This window comes from Aspergillus pseudodeflectus (assembly GCF_044049435.1).
Source record: "Aspergillus pseudodeflectus strain CBS 756.74 chromosome Unknown BJX68scaffold_4, whole genome shotgun sequence".
In the NCBI taxonomy this organism is placed as follows: domain Eukaryota; kingdom Fungi; phylum Ascomycota; class Eurotiomycetes; order Eurotiales; family Aspergillaceae; genus Aspergillus; species Aspergillus pseudodeflectus.
The window spans coordinates 532,003-551,754 of NW_027263780.1; the positions used below are offsets into that span (position 1 = coordinate 532,003).

At 51.8% G+C, this 19,752-nt stretch overlaps 8 protein-coding genes across 8 annotated transcripts; 2 read left to right on the forward strand and 6 right to left on the reverse strand.

Moving 5' to 3' along the window:
* The first annotated feature begins 1,042 nt into the window (after nt 1–1,042).
* Nucleotides 1,043–2,455, forward strand: aspf4 (allergen Asp F4). Its single transcript, XM_071036496.1, has one exon. It carries the CDS (start codon nt 1,438–1,440, stop codon nt 2,434–2,436), a length of 999 nt encoding a protein of 332 aa, XP_070903786.1. The 5' UTR covers nt 1,043–1,437; the 3' UTR covers nt 2,437–2,455.
* Nucleotides 2,456–5,198: 2,743 nt separating this feature from the next.
* BJX68DRAFT_142478 (Tom37 C-terminal domain-containing protein) lies at nt 5,199–6,916 on the reverse strand. Its single transcript, XM_071036497.1, has 3 exons — nt 6,572–6,916; nt 6,355–6,493; nt 5,199–6,295 (listed from the first exon to the last, which is right to left on the reverse strand). The coding sequence occupies exons 1-3, from the start codon at nt 6,720–6,722 to the stop codon at nt 5,308–5,310; spliced, it is 1,278 nt and encodes a 425-aa protein (XP_070903787.1). The 5' UTR covers nt 6,723–6,916; the 3' UTR covers nt 5,199–5,307.
* Nucleotides 6,917–7,840: 924 nt separating this feature from the next.
* BJX68DRAFT_227306 (uncharacterized protein) lies at nt 7,841–8,557 on the reverse strand. Its single transcript, XM_071038645.1, has one exon. It carries the CDS (start codon nt 8,168–8,170, stop codon nt 7,973–7,975), a length of 198 nt encoding a protein of 65 aa, XP_070903788.1. The 5' UTR covers nt 8,171–8,557; the 3' UTR covers nt 7,841–7,972.
* Nucleotides 8,558–14,580: 6,023 nt separating this feature from the next.
* BJX68DRAFT_142500 (uncharacterized protein) lies at nt 14,581–15,256 on the reverse strand. The gene has a single exon (XM_071036498.1). It carries the CDS (start codon nt 14,996–14,998, stop codon nt 14,645–14,647), a length of 354 nt encoding a protein of 117 aa, XP_070903789.1. The 5' UTR covers nt 14,999–15,256; the 3' UTR covers nt 14,581–14,644.
* BJX68DRAFT_142510 (uncharacterized protein) lies at nt 14,778–15,848 on the reverse strand. Its single transcript, XM_071036499.1, has 2 exons — nt 15,568–15,848; nt 14,778–15,503 (listed from the first exon to the last, which is right to left on the reverse strand). Exons 1-2 carry the CDS (start codon nt 15,794–15,796, stop codon nt 15,028–15,030), a joined length of 705 nt encoding a protein of 234 aa, XP_070903790.1. The 5' UTR covers nt 15,797–15,848; the 3' UTR covers nt 14,778–15,027.
* A 32-nt stretch (nt 15,849–15,880) lies between these two features.
* Nucleotides 15,881–16,643, reverse strand: BJX68DRAFT_142546 (uncharacterized protein). Its single transcript, XM_071036500.1, has one exon. It carries the CDS (start codon nt 16,544–16,546, stop codon nt 16,136–16,138), a length of 411 nt encoding a protein of 136 aa, XP_070903791.1. The 5' UTR covers nt 16,547–16,643; the 3' UTR covers nt 15,881–16,135.
* On the forward strand, nt 16,644–17,900 carry zrfB (low-affinity Zn(2+) transporter ZRT2). Its single transcript, XM_071036501.1, has one exon. It carries the CDS (start codon nt 16,741–16,743, stop codon nt 17,800–17,802), a length of 1,062 nt encoding a protein of 353 aa, XP_070903792.1. The 5' UTR covers nt 16,644–16,740; the 3' UTR covers nt 17,803–17,900.
* A 347-nt stretch (nt 17,901–18,247) lies between these two features.
* BJX68DRAFT_227313 (uncharacterized protein) lies at nt 18,248–19,549 on the reverse strand. Its single transcript, XM_071038646.1, has one exon. The coding sequence runs from the start codon at nt 19,502–19,504 to the stop codon at nt 18,380–18,382; it is 1,125 nt and encodes a 374-aa protein (XP_070903793.1). The 5' UTR covers nt 19,505–19,549; the 3' UTR covers nt 18,248–18,379.
* Nucleotides 19,550–19,752: the final 203 nt, after the last annotated feature.

Here is a 19,752-nt window from a genome sequence, read left to right on the forward strand (position 1 = left end):
TTTCGACCCGCTGCTCGGGGCCAGACGGGTCGAAAACTTGAGGGTGAGAAGGCGTTCAAACGAGAGGACGAACGACGAAGTCCGAAGTTGGATAGAAACGGAAAGAGGTCAGTTAAGGTGGCATAATTTTAGCAGTCATCTCACTGATCTGAGAACTTAGGGGTCGAGGAGCTGAGTCAGGGGCTCTGGTGTTCGTCTCAAGGCGAATGGCCCGGCGTTGTACCGCTCTGGGGCCGTGGAAGCCACGACGGGTACCTCGAGCAGTGGGCAACTCGATGCTACAAAGCGCACAAAAGGCGGTCTTTCTTCGAGTCAGAGACAACGTTCGTGGCTCAGGCACGGAGTACAAGCAGACTTTTCGCAGTCTCGACCCCTCCATCTGTTGAAGGAAAAGTGCAAGCACTCATCTCTCATTGAATCCGATGGCACCCGTGGGTCTGACGTGGCGAAAGGCACACACCGTAGATCCTGATTCATGCCACCTCGATCAGTCCAAGGGACGATTATTCAGACATCACACAGGGATCAGGTCCGGAATTGACGGAGAAGAGGGCTTTGCTCGAGAAGGGTGGTTAAAAGACGATTGCCTGATTTTAGGCACAGTCCCTCTGCGGAGACGTCAACCCATTGGCAACGATGGGAGGAACCAGTTCGTTCCAACACGTCGCAGTCTTTCATTTCCCGAGCGATGCCCTGGTTTGCCTGTCAGAAATGTGCTGGGCCCAAACAGAAGACGTACCTGAAGTCCTGCAGGGTGATGCTGTCAGGGACTGGCACCGCACAACAGAGCCAACCCCAGCGATTTGGGACGTTGAAACCTCCGTATCCTTACCACCGGGATACACGGATGACCCCTCATATTGAGCGAGATTGGCTGTGATGAGCAAGGATGGTTGAGGTCTAGACTGACGAGAAGTCCGCGACTCGTCAGGCCGGTGGGGATTTAGACTTGGCTCTCATCCAATCAATGTCCCACATTTCCATCATTCAGGGACACTTATTCAGACTTGACCAATTGAAAGTAGTCTTTATTGCTTTTCCCTGAATATGCCCCGTTTTAAATTAGCCATTGTGTGTTTCAGAGTTACGGCACCTGACTGCCTCCACCACCAGTGGGTATACAGTGTGGACTGCACAGCGCAGAGAAGCGCTTTTAACCACTGGCTCCTCCCTCCTCGCCCTCTTGTTCTTTTTCTCTCTTTTCCTCATCGTTTCTGGATCTCATCGAGACTCGCAACACACTCCTTTTCGTTTCCGTCTTTCGAGAGAATCGCTGGTGCGGCCTCTCAGTCATTCATTGTCCAGGAAACATCCACTCTTTGTCCTGCGTTTCAGATCTGAAGAATCTCTTTCACTTGGCAATCGCGATATAGATTGTATATATAGTCCGACTTGACGTTGAATCCCCCGATCAACAAAAGCAAAAACACATCAAAGATGCAGCTCAAGAACTCCATGATCCTTGCAACCGCCTTGACGGCTGGTTCGGCCGTTGCCCGCATGCACGGCCATGAGCGTCGCCATGCTCATAAGGCCCACGAGGAGAAGCGCGCTGTCGGCGACATCGTCACTGCCGTCATTGACGGAAAGGTTGTCTCTTGGACCAACGAGTACGCTGGCGGTGCTGCCGCTACTGCCACCGCCGATGTCAATGTGAACGTCGCTGCTGCTCTCACTGTTGCCGACACCACCACTGCCACCGCTTCTGCTACTTCCACCTCCACCAGCACCTCGGACTCTTCTGACGACGACGAGACCGTCTCATCCGCTTCTGGAACTTGCTCCAACTGGCACGATACCTCCGACTCCTACTCTCGCAGCGGCTTCGGCGAGGCCACCGTGGCCAACCTCCTCGAGTACATCTGGTACAAGGGCAACGTCGGCAACCCATGGGGCAGCAACATCATCGAGGTCGACGAGGACAAGGCCTGCAAGTACAAGTACGTCGTGCAGTTTAACGGTGCCAAGTCCGACGCCTGGACCATCGTCTTCTGGAACAAGTTTGGTCCCGACGGCAAGCTCACCGGCTGGTACGGTAACTCTGCTCTCAGCCTCACCATCAACCCCGGCGAGACCAAGTACGTCGCCTTTGACGAGGACACCCAGGGTGCCTGGGGTGCTGCCAAGGGAACTGCCCTCCCTGTCGACGAGTACGGTGGATACTCTTGCACCTGGGGTGAAATTGACTTCGGTAACTCTGGCAACGACGGCTGGTCTGGCTGGGATGTCTCTGCCATCCAGGTTCAGATGGCCAAGCAGGAAGTCCAGGGCATGAAGATCTGCTCCCACACCGGCGACGGCTGCTCCTACATCACCAACCTCGCTACCAAGATGCACAATGCTTACTCCAAGGCCGAGGAGGGTGTTGACGGTATCGGCGGTAACAGCGTTGCCGGCCCCGTCCGTCTCGTCGTTGACATCGACTACTCTGAATAAATCTGCGGCTCCTCTTCTTTTTGTCTATTTGCACTTCTCTAAATCCTGTTAGGGACATGCCCTTCAACAGCGATCCTTCTCTTCGTTGTACATAGAATATACCACTGCAATTCCTTCCGTTCTATTTTAACGAGATCATGTACATGCCTTCTCCACTTGGTTGCTGTATCTGGACATACAATACCAGATACATAGACCATTCCGCTTCAATAAAAGCCTCATTATCTAGCTCATCCTCACTCCATACTACGACAGTACAAATAGAGAAGGTTAGGACTTGTAATCTCCGTTGTTTCTCCACAGTCTTCTAGGCCAACCTCCTCATGAACGCCCTGAACTTCTGCTGGCCTTTTTAGCCAAAGCCGAAGAAGGAGGTCTCGCATACTAAATATATCCAAGAGGCGGGATGGCTTGCTTCACCAGCCGCCCACGGCAGCCAGCGTCTATTTATAGCCAATACGAATCATTTCTTGGTCTCGCGGCCATTCGAACCGCTGAAGAACAGAGCAGACCAAACCATACCTTGAACATTCAACTAGATCATTCAAAGAAATACCTATACACGCTATCTATCTCCTTCCACTCTAGGTACGTTGCTAGTAGACAGCCTACGTCAGTGAAGGTGATTACGCAAACTCAGCCTCTAACCCTCGGAATCTCGGGGTCCGCGTTGCAACCCCCGGGCCGCACCATCTCAGCTCACCTATGTGTTTACCCCTGAAGAAAGTTAGAAACAGCCATGAGTTCGACTCCATATCTCGGTTGGATCCTATCGGAGTCGCCTAGCTTAGCCCATAGTCGGACAGACTAGTACAGCACAGCCTCGCCCTGACTCCGTAACAGAGCAGTCCGAGACATACGGAGTACAACAACTACTATATACTCGCAAGGCAGCAATGTTCGCGCAGTTGTCTCACCTATATATAGATCCCAACCTTGAGTTAGTCGCCGACAGCGAGGAAACCTCACGTGCTGCAGAAGTCACCGCTTGTGAACAATGGTTTGATCTGCGAACTGGAAAGAGGTATAGCGCCTGAGACCCGACGGGTGTGATTGCTGGTTGAGCTGGTCTATCTCAACCACACTGTTTCTTTGATTACCGAGCTTCGATGACATTAAATCTTGCTCGGAGCGTAAGATATACCGCCGGATATTGCAACATCTAAGTTCCACCATCTTTCCGGGCCTGCTTAATGCCATCTTAAGATACTCTCGGCTGGGAGTTAGTCTCTTACTTCTTCTCCAGAAGAAAGGGGAGACATGAATCTACGACAGGGAAGGAGCTCTGGGCTACCTAGATAGTTGCACCGTCCCCTGTTGATACAGCATCAAATACTGGGACGGAAAGAGCTACTCCGTAGATGTCACTAGTCGTTCCTTCCATCCTTAGCCCAACCCCAGGTCGTTCCTTCCCAATATGTCTACTCAGTGTGTTGGGATGAAATGGGAAGGATCGCGACCCAAACATAAGGGTACCGGTCGTGCCTGACTTTAAGATTAATTCTAGGTTGCTCCTACCTAAGACACCTACTCGAAGAAAGAAAGAGCACCACCATGGTCGCAACTTGCCTCTGTTCTTCGCAAGCAGCTCCAGTTGACTTTAAAGGAAGGAGCTACCCGGCCCCGGACTGATTGTACCTTCCTTCTTTTCTGGGCCTTGCATATGTGGAAAGAAGGAGCTACCTGGTCTCGAGTTCATGGTCTTGCCTTCTATGTTGAGTACCACACCAGGTCGTTCCTTCCTCGTAGGGTACCCAGAATAAATTCGGGAAAGAGCGGACGGTCGCACCTTCCTTATACGCCGGATCCTACACTGGATAGGGAAGGAAGGAGCTACCCACGAGACCACCGGTAGTGCTTTCCATCTTGGGCTCAACCTGCATCGGTCCTTCCTTGTATAGTACTGGAATGGTTTGGGAGAAAGCAGGTGGTCGCGCCTTCCCTACGTGTCAATCTCTGTAAACAAGGAATGGGGAGCTACCCACGAGGTAGTGGTCACCGGTCGTACCTTCCATCTTGGGCTTAACCAGGGTTGCTCCTTCCCAGAACATCTGGGGTTGAACAAGAAGGAGCGTCCGCGACGGTCAAATATGATATATAGGGATAGAGCTACCCAATGCCCGGAACCCTGGTTGCCAGTTGTGCCTTCCGTATATACTTGGGCGTGTTAGGGTAAGTGCGGAAAGAGCGGTCATGCAGTGGTGGGTTGCACCTTCCTCATCTGCCCCATGAAGCGTAAAAGCACCAGAAGGAAGGAGCTGCCCGGAGGGGCCGTGATCGTGCTTTCCTTCCATCAACAACGTGACATACAAGGAAGGAACGACTCACGTAAAGGTCACGGTCGTGCCTGCTATGTTGGGATGCCTGTTGGGTCGTTCCTTCCAAATGGGCTTGGAATGGGATTAGGAAAGAGCACTGTTGTCCCGCCTCCCTCCGTCTGGAATCAGCTTGACTCTTCTAGAAGGTTGAAAGGAAAAGCTAGTACCCACCTTGGGAAGCTATATTCACGCCTTCCTCGCTTTGTCTGTTTGTTGGATACAGGGGACAGAGCAACGTAGACGATCGGGTGCTAGTAAGATACATGTCCGTCTTGTATACCGATCACCTCACTCTTGGGCGATGTGGAAAGGCGAGAGTTGTGTGTAGGGCGTAGATGGTCGTCCGATGAAACCTCGAAGGTGACGTTCAGTCAAGCTGTGCTCGATTGCTGGAAGATGCGAGATTAAGTCCATCGACTGCTATCTGATGAATATATCCCATTGATTGATGCCATAGTTACCCCAACAATGCTAAATCCAAGTTCTATAGTACACGTCTGCGCCATGCCGAAGACATTAAGCCAACAAAAAACCAGGCCAGATGAGTCGGGATCTAGCTCTGCGCCTTGAGACTCCCTAGGAAATCACCAGCGTCCACAGACTCGGGTATCGCAAACTCGTTTTCCTCTTCCTCAGCCTCTTCTTCAGGCGCAGAGAAGATGCCGATATGGACCATGTACCCGACGAGTGCGGCGAAGCCGCCGACCACCGTTGCAATGGAGATGAGGGTGTCTTTTCCCTGAAGTTTCGTGTAAGCTGACAACGCCTGGCCCTCCGTCTCGGACAGCCCGGAGTCGGCTGACTCGGCTGTCTCACGTAATCGGTTGTTAACGCGGATATCCTTCAATATCGGGGTCGAGTCGGCGAGCATGTTGACGAGCGTTGATCCGATAGTGGCTAGTCGGGCGCGCTCCGGGGCCTGCCATGGGAGTGATGATTGCCCGTCATTGGTGAAGGCATCGGAGACGCTGACAATTCCATATAGCTCGCGGCGCATGCGCTCGATATACTGCGATAAGCGTGGGGCCTTGCGCAGCATTAAATCGCGCAGCCACGTATGGGGTAGTTCCGGAACTAGCGCTAGGCTCAGATAGCCTATTGCAAGACAGTCGAGGCTTGACGGCGCCTTTGCCAAAAGCATATGTGTCTTATCACCGAGTAGCTCCTCCAACGGCTCAAACAGCTCCCCTGTCAGCGCCTCTAGCCGGAACTGATGCTGTTGTGACGTCTTGCCTAGGAGGCTAGACACCGTCTCCCGGGGATGCCGGATGAGATTCTGAGGGATGCGCCCAGCCGCAATGTCGGCTGAATGATCGCGTTTCTGTTGTTCCCGCACGGCTTCCAGGTCCAACGACGACAGGCCCAGCGATTCCGTCCGCGATTTGGCTGCGGAGTGCAGCTGCGGGGGAAGGATCCATTGGTTGGGCCATTGAAGGATCGCACCATATGCCGGGGATGTGGCACTATAGTAATTCTGGCTGGTCACGTATAGGGATAGATCGATGAGGGCTTGGGCGCGGGATTCGACAAAGGAGGAGAAACTGTTGTCTGATCGTTAGTCGTGTGACATTTATCGAACTGGGGAGCAAATCGCGCATACGCAACATTATCTGCCTTCTCCAGCGCGCTCAGATCGCGATCCAAATCCCACGCGCCATTCGAGTATTGGCGCAGATAATCCACGATATTCCGGAACCGGCTGACCCATGTCGAGCCATTCTTCAGGGCGGGAAGCTCCTCTGCGGGGTCGAGCAAGGATCGTTTCAGCCAGATTGCAGATTAATCGAGTGATGTAGGTAGGGCGGAGCTCAACGTACGGGTTGGAGAGATGGTTGGATCGCTACTTGCGACGAGCGTCCAAGAGTCCCTGGGGACAAGGAGAGAAAAATAGGCAATGGTCGCGAGGCATTGGGGGTCGATAGAAGGCAGCGAGAAGCCGGGGCCCCAAACATGAAGTTCCAACACCATTCTGCGCGATTGAAGTCTTGTTTTTTGTTGTCCCACGCTTTCCCCTCACTCTGTTTTGAGGGGAAGGGTCAAAGAAGCTCGCGGCTGGAGGATGCCGAGACGCATCACGTGGAAATAATCCTCAGGCTTCCGGCCTTTCATGACTCAGGCACAAAGGCATCAACACGGGAGAGCGATGCATCTCACGGCATCAAGAATCTGTGGACTCCATCCCTCCGTGATCAATCCGGAATCTCACAGGGCAAACGCGCTGATTATTCTCGAAAAGACAGAGAAAGAGCCGACAACTCCTTCGACGGCTGGCGATGTCTCAGACAGCAAGATTTAGTCCCGATATCCCGCAGGTCAACCCTCAGGTAGATTGATTCGATCCAGCTGGCAAGCCGCAAATGGCGTTATCAAATCCCTGCCAGCGCAACGATCCCTGCAAATTATCGCGGCGGACTCAACCGTCTGCCCCTCGTACCTACATCCGCCCCTCCATCAGTTCTGGGTTAGTGAAAGTCAAATTCACCGCCAGAAATGGTCCCTCGTACAGACCATATGCAGGACGAGTCAAAAATAGAGCCGCATCCTTTGGCCTATCTCTATCTAACGTATCGGAGCCAAAGTCAAAAAACGCTCCGGCGGACGGCTAATCTTCAACCACTTAGCACCGACCGATAACTACCGCGGCGGCGTATGCACAATTCAGCTGGCATCATTCGCAATCGCAACCGCAAAGCTCGCCGCTTGCTCCGGGGATGGAGGTGCTAAACCATCTCTGGACAAAGGTCAAAGAAGGTCGCTGACGGTGGTCTCCGGGGATCAGCCGAGGCCACCCTGGACCAGTAACCGCAGGGTTAGAGCTCGGCTGCAAGAACCAAGTATTCGAATGACCGCCAAACTCGGACCACCCAAGCAAGCACATGGCATGACAAGATTTACAACGTACAAGCGTGGTGAAACCTGTGGTGGAAGAGAGAGTTATTTCCCGCAGCCCCATCCTGGCTGCTGCGGGCACCTGTTGTGCTGTGCCTGTTTGTCCATGTCCATGCGCGAGCCAGCTGACCTGCGATCGGGGCCCCGTACAGAACCTTATTTGCATGCGCTGGAGGAAGTCCGGCAGCGCCGGCGGCGCGGTGCCTTCGTATTGTTCCTGAGACCTGACTCGATGGTGTAAATGGATTACGGCGAGACTGCGCGTCACTGCCACACAGACAACACAGTGCTCACGCTCGTCTGACACGAGCATACTATTGATTGCTCCATTATGGCATACTCTCGGTCGTCATACTGACATCTCGGACTTCTCGGGTAGAAGAGAGGAGAGTGATGCGCAATACTCCTGTCGTCATCGCCAACCCCCAAAAGAGGGGTGCTCTAACAGCGCCGTTGATCATGATGTGTCCTCCGCCCAATCCAATGCGCAAGCTTAGCTCAGAGCTGCGCATCTGAAGATAAGTCATTAACCCGTTAGCCGCCCGAAGCTGTAGCCGTAGCCGAAGATTGGACCCCAAGCCTTGTCATATTCCATGGAAGTGCAAATCAGAGCAGAGCAGAGCGAGCGGTGCCTGCCATGACCCATCTGAAGCCCGCTTAGCACTAAAACAGCATCATAGATGTCGTACATATGCACGCGGTTATCGTCAAATTACGTACAGGCACCTGAAGCTCCACCAGCCAGGTAGCAGCAGCAGGCTGCAAGCCCAAGCCAAACCAGAAACAACGTCTTGGGTACAGTATAATTCGAAATAATATCCCTGTTTTATTTCATTTGATCCAGGTTTCTTGTTCTTGTTTTTGAATAATGTCTCCACCGCACTGCCCGCTGCACTCGCAGCAACCGGAGCACCGCACCGCAGGCAGCACGAGCGTGGGGATAATAATTGCTTTTTGTCATGAGGAAGTGAATGCCGATGGTGAGGGGTTGGCGTCGGCGACTCAGTTGGCGACCAGGGTTATGACTAGTTAGCCGTGTACTAGAGCCAGGAACTATTTGATTCTTGCATCGCGATTGCATGCAAAAGGAAATTACTTTTAAGAAATCCATGGACATTGGATTTTGAAACTTGGAAGTGGAATTGTCATAAACATGGAAATGGGAATTCTAATCCCGTTACCCCTCATTCTTTTCATTCCAAGGCTACTGGCTGGAACAGAAATTTAGAGCGCGGATAAGGCCGTTGAGCCGATAACATGTCAAAAGTCAGCTCAGCCTGAGCCTGAGCTTACTGACTTGTTGTCCGAGCCCACTCGGTGACTCGCTCCCCTGTCATCGTTGCCAGTTAGCACGAGGCACCGCCCACCATCACCATGGGGCTGAGGACAAGGATGAGCACTAGCTCTGGAGTATCAACCCATAATCCCTCTTTCAGCAGTTTGAGACTTGAGAGCTATTGAGGGAAAATTGCGCTTGGCTGGCTGGGATGGGGTCATTGTTGCACATTTTTTGTGCGCGGATGGATCACGGGGCTAGGTAGGGTTGTAGGCAGGTAGGGTTCTACAAGAGGACTTGGCAGGAAGTAAACGATTTAAGACAAAAAAAAATGGTTCTCAGTATTAAATGTCAAGATGCTTGCGATATGCTGTTGGGTATATTAACTCTATTATACATGCCGTTGCTTCAATCATGTAGATGGCAGTCAATGATGAAACAAAAATAAGAAAATAAGAAAGATAAGAGAATAGAGAAGAGAAAAGAACAAAAGCAGCAAGGCGTTCTCAGGTAAGCTTCACAAGATTCATCCAGTAAATGGGGGCTCGGTATGAGTCAAAGCAAGAGCGCGCTTTGACATCTTGCGTGGACTTGGAGACGATCGAGCGATGGATCCTTTGCCAGTAAATCGGGTCGGTCGAATCAGTGCGCACGATCGGATCCTGACAACCACATGCAACTGAAACGGCCTGGCGCCGTTGTCATCATGCTGTCATACCGCTTGCGGGGTTGATTTGCTGACAGGGCTGTTGGCTGCTGCACACAGGCCAATGTATGGAATCAGCCACCGTCCGGGTGGGGTGATTGGCCTCGATAGTGATAGTATGGCCATCGTCAAACAAGGCCCCCTGCACCCTCGATGAAGATCGAATACCCGCGTGTACCGAAAGTCGGGAATCCATGGCGTTATCTGAGAACAACATTGCAGAATCGGGACAGTACGCCTGCGCCTGTTCCGCCCAGGATAGAAGAGTTGGAGATGGTGGATGAAATCGAGTAAATCGAGCCGAAAGAGGAAGATTATGCGCCAGCAATCACAAATATCGTTGCTTGCGATCGAGCTGGTCTAGGCGGGTCCGAAGAGATTACAAAAAGTGAAAGACCGGTAGGAAGGCGTAGGAAAATAGAACCGGTGGTAAGGTAGTAGTAGCGAAGTGATTAGAAGGCCGTGGTACAGTTCCGGGAGTGGTATTCGTGATATCCATGCGAAAAAGTGTCCCCTGTGCGACACAGGCCGCGCAAGTTCACCTGAAAGCGTTCCACGAGGGAGGCGTCCCATGATGGATTTCGAGTCGGTTGGTCGTCAAGTTCGTCAGAAAGCCGCAGGCATGGCTTACTTTGGAAGAGGAGGCAGAGGTCCCTTTGGAGGAGGTCCCGGGCAGGGAGGAAATTGAGAAGTACCACCGACGGAAGGCATGATGTGTTCTTGTTGTTGGTTGTTGGTTGTTGAGAGAGACGGGATAGACGCGATGAGGCTCGAGGTATTGGTCGAGGATTGAGTGTGTTGTATAGTCTCGGATGTCTTTGTGAAGAGAAGAAAGAAATCGCAGAGACACGGCCGTCAGCGGTTATTATATCGTGCTCTGATCTGAAGCCAACTTGATTTAATCTTTTTCGAGAAGAAAAAAATCGAGAAATTGAAATATTATATCTCCGAGCGGAAGCACCCAGAAAATCAAATAAAAAATAATAAAATAAAATAGTTGACGCCGAAAAAGCAGAAAATAACAAGACTAAGACATATTAAGGGCATCCCTGTGTTAGCAGCCAGAGATGAGTCTCCACTCCTGCCGGACAGAGGGAAAACCAACGACGTCAACACTCGCAGGCTGTGACACTAGTCCCCCTTGGACGGTGGGCTGCCATATGGCGGACCAGAGCCTGTCCGCAACCGGAAATCCCAGGGAATTTTTCTGGAAGCGCTCCCTCACCGCCAAAGGGGTGTTTGGGATTTTTTGCCTCCCCCTTTTTTCCAGCGTCCCACTGATCATTTCCCAGATCCCCAAAACTGTCATTTCAATCCAAAACACAGGGCAGAAACAAGAGGCAGAGTTCTGGCGCCCCACTTTTTGCGTTGGTGATTGGGAACATTTTCCTTTTTGCTATGGATGCTTCTTTCAGCTTCTGCCTGGTGGACCAGGCAAGAAAAGAGACCGTCGTAATGGTTACGCTATTTCTGGAGACTCATTTCCTGGGAGCCTTGACGCAACAATTTCAACGATAATTATAGGAACCCGGTTGAATGGATAGGTATCAGCTGGACAAGCTGGCCCTTGACGAGGATTTATTGTGCATTTCTACCGACACGTGCTGGTTCGTAGATCCTGGGATGGGCAGGGATGAGGCACTGCTGAGGCCAGGAGACAAAGGAAGCGGGTTTCCCTCATAGACGCCAGCCAATCTGCTCGACCTTTGCTTGCTGACTGTCTGAGCGTCGGAGCCGACTAAGACGATGAATCATCATTCATCAGGATTTGAAGGATTCTTTGCGAAGAGCGCCGGAGCGGAGATCTTAGCCTCAGCCAGTCTGCCAGAATGCTGGGACAAGTTATTGTCCAAGCCACCATACCCTCCGAAAGCCTCAACGCGCCTCTTCTAGGCAAGGTTCCTCGCTGATCACCCAAATCTTAGGCTTCTGGAGTCTAGGAAAAGAGGCGACGTCCGCCCTTGCAGCGATGGTCAGGGGTGGTGTCAACATTGCAACACTCAGGGGAGTTTGGCCAGATTCTGACAGGTCGTTTCATTGACAGTCAAGGTTGTACAGGAAAATGTCCGTGATCATGAACCCAACCAACAGGATAGAGGCAACCTATCTCTTGCTTTGCCGTTCACTGCCGATTTGTTTCAGGGGGGTGTCCGATCAAAAAAAGTGGCCCATCCCCGCGCAATGCTCCCGCCAAAGATAGATTGCTTGTCCTTGCAGGTGATCATGTTAGCAATATAATCCATAATTATCTTCGTATTCAACAACATCCTTGATCCCTGTTCTCGCTAAATGACCAGGGTGAAGCGCTGCCGATGCCTCGAAAAGGTATGTCGCTGACCAAATTCGCGGGGAGCCTGCCGATGCTGGTCAGTAGTGGTCCCGTCTCGCGAACAGTGGGCAAGCAACGGGTCAGATTTGCTGGGATCAGAGCTGTCATTTCTTGACACAAAACTGGCGGGAGGATCGATTTGCCACGTTCTGAGGTTCATTTCTGCTCATATTAGGATATTCGTGGCGGTGAGAGGCTGAACTTTGGAGTCTGAGAGCTCTGGGATCTTCTCAAGCCATTCTACACTGAGTCTACTCTCAACCTTGATCGAAAGCTAGCACAAGGCAAACACACCACCACGGCAAGTGCATGTCCCAGCGGTGAAACAAGGCCTTTGCTTCGTTCGATGCGGACTTGGCACCTTGTCCCCTCGATGCCGAGGGTAAAGATAAGGGACAGTTTAGCTGCATCACTCATCATGCAATAATCCCCTAGTCCGGCGATTCAATCCGCTTTTCTTCTGGCGAAAGACTTATGCAGCTCTTCGGGCTTCAATAATATTGATCCCTGCTGATGACCACTCGCTATCGCACGGGCCAGTCGATCATCTGCAGGTAAAAGCGGCTGGGGTAAAGACACTCCGAGACAGGTGTCTGACGGGCATTTTTCTTTCCATTATCTCACCTATAGGTGATGTCCAAAATGGCCCTCTGGGACCTGCATGATCTTTAATTGCGACGGGCGCCCATACTCCAGCACGATCGGACGGAGTTTTTCGGCGCCAATCACAAAGATTATGATCACCATTGCAGGTGATGATGAGGTTATGAACTGCTCTGGAGGGCAAGGCTTGAGCGTCGGGAGCAATCTCTCGGCGTATCATCTTCCTTGATTCGGCGCTTGGTGCTCAATCCTGAGAGCAACCGCGTCATTACTAGCTCATAACTTGATCACATGGATCTCCCGAAATTGGAGCCTCTCTCGTCTTCAAACAAGTCATAACCTCCCATCTCCAAACTAGCCTAGCGCTGTGGCAAACAAAACACATGGCAAATGTTGGCGCGGGCTTTAGGTGGGGTGACTAGCGGCCTTGAGAGGAAAAATGAAATGAACGGTCCACCATGGAGGATGTTCATTCCGCACCGTTGGTGAAATGGAGCCCAGGCGGGACGTTGACTGGACCTCAGGAAAATTCCCCTGATTCGGGAGGGTCTACCTAAATCCTTTAGCAGCTTGGCAATCTACCAGGTTGGCTTTCCCTCCCTGCAAGGATTCTTCGCACCATGATAATTAATCATTGCCATTGCTAATGGATTGATCATCTGCCAGGATGATGATGGCTTCGTCAATAAATCGGAAACTTGTGCAGTTAATTTTGAGAGTGTCGGGATGTCGGTTTGGTGCTCGATAATCCACGATTCGGATGCCTCGGGAAGCGACGCGCTTACGCCGGGCATCGGGTGAACTGAGGTATCTAACTTGGCAAGGCTTCCAGGGACAAAGCTCGTCGAAAAACAGCCCGGAGTTGGCGGTCAGTCCGGATCGCGACTTTATCAGGAACTCCCGAGTAGAATATGGTGATCAACCGTGGTTCATCCGCCGAAACGTCGAATCTACCTGTCCATGGCTCACCGCTGCTCTAGCGGACCCTGAAGGCAGAAGGCCGTTGAAAAACCAAATGGTCAGCCGTCAAGCCTCGGGCTTCTGTCCGCTCGCCAGTCACCAATTTGTCTGGGTTATTAATGCATTATCATCAGGGCTTCCGCGCAATCGCAACCGCTCTCGCTTCCCGTCCAGCGTCAGACGGTCAGCCAATCTGGCTTTAGCGCTCCTTTCCAGAACGAAGCGGGTTTCTTCTCCCGTTCCCGTGATCCACACCCTCTCGCGCGATGCGCGGGACGAGAAATGAGATTGAAGATATTTCTGATCCGGTGCCGCACCAATCGATAATGGCAGCCTCGCCTCGGATCCGCGCGGAGTACCGTTTCACGAACACGGAGATCACGGACTCATGGTGAAGGTTCATCGACGAGATCTTCACTGCGTTGCTTGTAGTAAAAACGACACCGGGTCTTTCGATTGGTGGCTTGGCCTTTCAAGGTCCATTTCGCACGATAAGGCTCGATTTCAAGGATGTAGCAACAATGACGTTTTATATGCCTCATATGACTACCCGCGCTCTCCCAGAGTAACAACGGCGGTTTCAAAGAGATCATGCCTGGTTATTGATTTTGATGTCGAATCATGGGTATATACCATATGAGTATCGAAGCCGGGAATAAGGAATGGCTGGCGCGGCAATCATTGTGCTGCGCTAAGTTTCAGAGATGAAACGCTGCAGACCATCTGTCTCCCCAGGCCTTAACAACAAGGTTGTCATCTCTGTTGTTACATGCATGAAGGGCTGCAGTATCAAAAATGACGTGCATGCTGCCAAAGTCTTTATTGGTACGCCTCCAGCCACAGCTGCAGGAGCTCAAGCCATGCTTTGGTCCATGCACAATCACAACTATATTATCTTCCAAGTAGCACTTGGTCCTCAATTGGACCATTGCACATTTCATAGGGTCCTTAGTGATACATTGCGGAATCAGATTGAAACACGTTGCGTGACTCGGTAGGCCCGAAAGCATGCGCAGCTATCTGGAAACGCGAGGCGTGACGCGTCAGACGTAAAGCCTTCAGGGAAAGCCAAGTGATTTCAGAGATCATAGCTAGTCACAGCCACCTTCAACCCTGAAGTGTGTCCTTTACCGCATAAAGGTTTGGGCATTTTCGGGCAGGGTCAAAATCTTGTGCAGCTTGTCCACTGCGACTGGATATCGCGATACCCTGGCGATGAACCAGAGTCGTTCGAGCAGCGGTCCACTTGCTCTTTTGGTAGCTCGGCGGGATCCCGGTACTGTATTCGACACAATGATAACGTGAAATATATAGCATCCTCCGCCATCGGCCGAAAATACTGAGCTGGCGGGGTTCGTCATCAACGACAAAGGCATTCGTCGTTCAGAGAGACCCTCTGGAAGACTAGTTTCCATCAAGTCACACTGTTCTGTGCCTAATGTTAATATACTCAATGCTCCTGAAAGTCGAGGTTGCGGCATCGTAAGCACATTTCGGACATATTCCCGGTCTAGTCCTCGTCAAGGTCGCCATGGGCCTGGGTGGAAATCCATTCCTCCATCAACACTTGACGTTTTGGTTCAGAAGCCGCTGCCTTGGCTCTTCCCTTATCTCCTTTCCGAGTAACAAGTAAGCACAGTATCCAGCCATAGATGTTGAATCCTTCATAGTTCGTGCTGAATCGTAATTTCTTGTCATCAACCTCGGCCTCCCCTTGCAAGGTCTCGTCTCTTCTCCGTTTAGGGGGCCGACCATCAGATATGCTGTCTTCCACCTCATGACCTGCCTGTGGTAGGGCAGTTATGTTGATTTCCGACTCACTGTCGCTTTCAACTAAGATTCCGCCAGCGGGTTGTTTGCCGTTGTCGGAGTACGATCCTATGCGCGTGCGCTTCTTCTTCTCAGGTTCTTGAAAGTCCTTCTGCCGTGTCAAAAGCGAATGGCGGGTGCGCGATTCTCGGAGAAATAACGCGACTTCAAAGTCATCTTGGGTATGATCAGCTAGGAACAAGCGAACACAGTTTGCTATTGAGGTGCAGTGAGTCCGCACCTTCCGCTATAACATCCTTGACGGGCTTTCCTTTCTTCCGCGCAAGTAGCCTTTCGTTCTCCTCTCGCAGTTTTGGGAGGACCAAGGGCCGAATGGAGGCAAAGATGCGTGGCAGGATAGGGTCACGACTGTCAAGCAGCCATCGTGAGTCTGAGGGATCCTCGAGATAGATTCGACACTCAAGCACAGAGTATTTGCTGATTCGCAGATATCGACGAATTGGCGCCATCACAAAGTGTTAATCTGCAATAATACACTCGCGCCGGTCAGCAGCGAAGCAGTCGTGGAGTCGGAGCTAGACTTATGACGTGCACTAAGATTGTATTATGTAAGGAAGGAACAGCTCGTGCTTCACGTGACTATATGCGCTCTTGCACCCCACCTTTCTCCCAAGGTCCTCAAAAACTCGTTGGCGTCAACTTCCGTTTCTGTCTCCAAGGTCCTCACTCCCACTGTAACCCTATCGCCCTCCCGAAATCCGAAATCATGGACGATCTGCTTCTTCCCCCACCACCAACCTCGTCAATTCGCATCAATTTGCGGTCTTGGGCTCGTCGTCACAGGTATCCTAGCTTTCGAGACGAACAGTGCCTTTTAAACCGATCTTCCGGTCCCCTCTCGTGACAAGTGGCTTGCTGCCATTGCGTTGTGCAACTTGCATCCCACGACTGGCCACGAAGGTCCTCACGCTAGATCCTGTTGTCCACCACTCTTGACGCATGCACAGCTCTTGATAGGCCCAACACCCTCCGAGCCAAGTCAAGAGAACCCCTCTATCCGTACAGCGATAATTTCCGCTTGAGACGCTGTGATTGTGCGTGGGGGCCATCATATAAAGCGTATAAGAAGTGCCGGACAAGAAAGACCAAGGAAGACCAAGGAAGACCAAGGAAGACCAAGAGCACCAAGCATACCAAGCATACTGATCACCATCGCAAGAGACTTGGCCTCTTCCACGTGGTTCCGATTCAAGCCGCATCTCTGTCCGACCTTTGACACTCTCAGCCGATCAGTTCGACTTGAGCAACACAATTGGCTGTGTTTGCTTGTTTGCCTGTTCGATAGCCGACGCTGGGGCTTCTCGCGGGCGTCTGTTGCATTTCAGTCGTGCGACCCAGGAAGAGTGGTGTTACATTCGCTTAGAAGAAGTATTCTCGTCGCATATCAGACACGATGAATCCCATTCATGCTCTCGTCCGTCGGGCGGAGGATGGCGCTCTTCCGTCTTGCGAGACGGGCAATGAGTACGATGGCCGTATGGGACTACGCATCTCCTCCATCTTCGTGATCCTCGTCGGATCTACCTTCGGCGCCTTGTTCCCCGTCTTCGCCCGCAGCCTTCAGAACTCTAAGGTCCCCGGATGGGCTTTCTTCATCGCCAAGTACTTTGGCTCTGGTGTTATCATCGCCACCGCATTCATCCATCTATTGGCTCCTGCAGAAGAGGCTCTTCGAAATGAATGTCTCACTGGCCCGATTACCGAGTATTCTTGGGCCGAAGGAATCATTCTTATGACAGTCGTAGTCCTATTCTTTGTCGAGTTGATGGTCATGCGATTCTCACGTTTCGGTCAGAGCCATGCTCATGCCCATGATTCGCCAGCACATAGTCATGATAGCGATACCGATCACACGGTACGAGCTGGGGAAATCAAGGGTCACATTCCCGGACAAGACCACCTTGGCCATTCTCGAGAACATCGCGATCTTGAGCTAGCTGACAAGAACTCCTCGCTTGAGGAGTACATGGCTCAGCTTACCTCCATATTCATTCTGGAGTTTGGAATCATTTTCCACTCGGTCTTCATCGGTCTCACCCTCGCTGTGTCCGGAGAGGAGTTTACAACCCTCTACATTGTCCTGGTCTTCCACCAAACCTTCGAAGGTCTGGGTCTGGGATCTCGGTTAGCCACCATCCCTTGGCCTCGCTCCAAGCGCTGGACCCCATACCTTCTTGGACTGGGCTTCGGAATCTCAACACCCATTGCCATCGCGATTGGCCTGGGCGTACGCAAGTCATACCCGCCGGAGGGTTTCACAACACTCATTGTCAATGGAGTCTTCGATTCCATTTCCGCCGGCATTCTCATCTACACTGCGCTTGTGGAACTCATGGCTCATGAGTTCATGTTCAGCACGTCGATGCGCAAGGCCCCGATCAAGGATGTGCTCGCGGCTTTCGGTCTTTTATGCCTAGGTGCCCTGCTGATGGCACTGCTCGGCAAATGGGCTTGATCTTTATGAGTTGAATCTGTGCATGTATATATTGGATGTTATTTATGGGTGGGAGTCATCATCTAAACATCTATCGAGAATCTCAATAAGCATTCTACGTATGAATAAATATTTAGGATATAGGATATACCCTCTTTTCGTTGTGATATCAACAGTATCAGAGTAGTAGTTCGAAGTTATTGTTAAAAGCTTGGCGACGATGTCCCAAGACCAGACCTTCTTGTATATATCTTGTACATATCTTTACATATCCGCCACTCGAGTACTTCTTGCTGGGGAAGATGGAGGGCCGAGGGCCCCGGAGAAAGACATATATCAGTCTCTCTCCGCCCGACCTAGAGTGCCCCAATCGATTCTTCATAAGGACTAAAAAGATTGAAATTAGGGATCCACCTTCCAAGTCCCATTGAGCAGCCTGCATAGCTTATGTTACTGTGCTAAGAAGTGCTGGGTATCACGTTGCATTGTTGCCAAAATCTATGGTACGGGTATCATAGCCTCAGCCTGTACATCTGGCCGTCTAACTATATATCTAATATGTATAATCTTCTCCCTCGCAACCATCCGGAGAGCAAAGTCAATCCATCTCGTCAAGCTTATTCGGCTCCAAAGCTTCATTCTCCGAAACCAAGATCCCGACTAAGCACGCGGCCAGGATAGCATCCCAGTTGACCCAGGGGTGGATCTCGAGGAATAACTTGCCAGAATCCTTTCCGGCGCCACGGAGTAGTTCGCCCTTCCCACCTGGGTGGTAGGGGAGGTAGGGTGTGATGTTGTAAACCTTTCCTTGGTACGAGGTCCAGGCGTCGGTGCCCTTTCGTCCATTCTGGGCTTTGAGCATGGAGGGTGTAACTTTGATATATGTGGAGGGGAGGTTCTCGCCGCGGAGCTTATGGTTCGGGTTTGATGTAAGCGCAGCCCAATCCAAGGGTGAGAAGCCCGGTTCGAGGACTGGGCGTACGGTTCCCTTTTTCGGCGGTTTGAGTGTCACTTTCGTTGGCGCAAGCGAGCTACTCGTGCTCGTGGAGCGGCTGCCTGGGGGCACGCGGAGAGATGCTGCCGCCGAGGGCGGCGGGCTAAGCATGCTGCTGCTGTTGCTGCTGGGCCTACCGCCTAGCTGTGGGGGAAAACGCCCAGCTGGTGGAGCGAGGGCGCTCTTTTGTTGTGACTGCGGCTGTCTTTGTGGCACTGGAGCGCGGAGCCGTGAGGGAGGAGGAGGCGGGGGCATGAGGGAGGCTTCTTTTGCGGCGGGGATCTGCATTGTTGAGCTCGGCTTGGTTTCGGCCACGGTAGGTATAGATGGAGTTGAGGGAGCGATGGTGCCGGATGATTTCTTGGACGGTTCAGCCGTTATCCGCGGTGTATCTTGCTGAGCTTTCTGGGTAGCACTGCCGTTGGTATTGTCGTCGTTGAGTTGGAAGGAGGGGACTTCTAGGTTTGCCGGAGTTGCAGCAGATGCTTTAGGGGTTGTTTGTGCGTCGTCTATAGGTTCATTCTCAGCTTCTGGTCTTCGCGTTTCCTCTGTAAGACTTGTGAGTCTTTCTTCATCTTTCGAAGCTTGAGGGAAGGCCTTTTCTTCCAGCCGGGGCTCGCGACGGGCTTGATCGGCAGGAGGTGGTTCGGGAAACCACGAAGCCGGCGGATGTCGGTAAAGTAGGAAGCATGTAGTCGCAACGAGGACGGCGACCCCTACCCAGCCCATGATGGGCAGATAAAGTCCGTAAAAAGGGTTTCGTTCCAAAATGAGTGCGGGATGCCGTGTCCTTGAAGCGAAAGACAAATGATTAAAATAGCAGCAGCGGGTGGCCCGTGCATGTGTGACTTACTCGAATCCAGCCTCAACCACTTATCAATCATGAATTACTACCAAAGCTGGGGTAAATATCCGTCGCGATTGGCTGAAATAATGATGATAGCACTATATAGTGCGAAAGCCGCTTCTCCAGTCTC

Coding starts and splice junctions, on each gene's coding strand:
- aspf4 (XM_071036496.1), top strand. CDS start 1,438: ATGCAGCTCAAGAACTCCATGATCCTTGCAACCGCCTTGACGGCTGGT.
- BJX68DRAFT_142478 (XM_071036497.1), bottom strand. CDS start 6,722: ATGGTGTTGGAACTTCATGTTTGGGGCCCCGGCTTCTCGCTGCCTTCT. Junction 6,494..6,571: donor TCCAACCATCTCTCCAACCC/GTACGTTGAGCT, acceptor TCGACCCCGCAG/AGGAGCTTCCCGCCCTGAAG. Junction 6,296..6,354: donor GAGAAGGCAGATAATGTTGC/GTATGCGCGATT, acceptor ATCAGACAACAG/TTTCTCCTCCTTTGTCGAAT.
- BJX68DRAFT_227306 (XM_071038645.1), bottom strand. CDS start 8,170: ATGACTTATCTTCAGATGCGCAGCTCTGAGCTAAGCTTGCGCATTGGA.
- BJX68DRAFT_142500 (XM_071036498.1), bottom strand. CDS start 14,998: ATGCCGCAACCTCGACTTTCAGGAGCATTGAGTATATTAACATTAGGC.
- BJX68DRAFT_142510 (XM_071036499.1), bottom strand. CDS start 15,796: ATGGCGCCAATTCGTCGATATCTGCGAATCAGCAAATACTCTGTGCTT. Junction 15,504..15,567: donor CAAGGATGTTATAGCGGAAG/GTGCGGACTCAC, acceptor ATCATACCCAAG/ATGACTTTGAAGTCGCGTTA.
- BJX68DRAFT_142546 (XM_071036500.1), bottom strand. CDS start 16,546: ATGCGGCTTGAATCGGAACCACGTGGAAGAGGCCAAGTCTCTTGCGAT.
- zrfB (XM_071036501.1), top strand. CDS start 16,741: ATGAATCCCATTCATGCTCTCGTCCGTCGGGCGGAGGATGGCGCTCTT.
- BJX68DRAFT_227313 (XM_071038646.1), bottom strand. CDS start 19,504: ATGGGCTGGGTAGGGGTCGCCGTCCTCGTTGCGACTACATGCTTCCTA.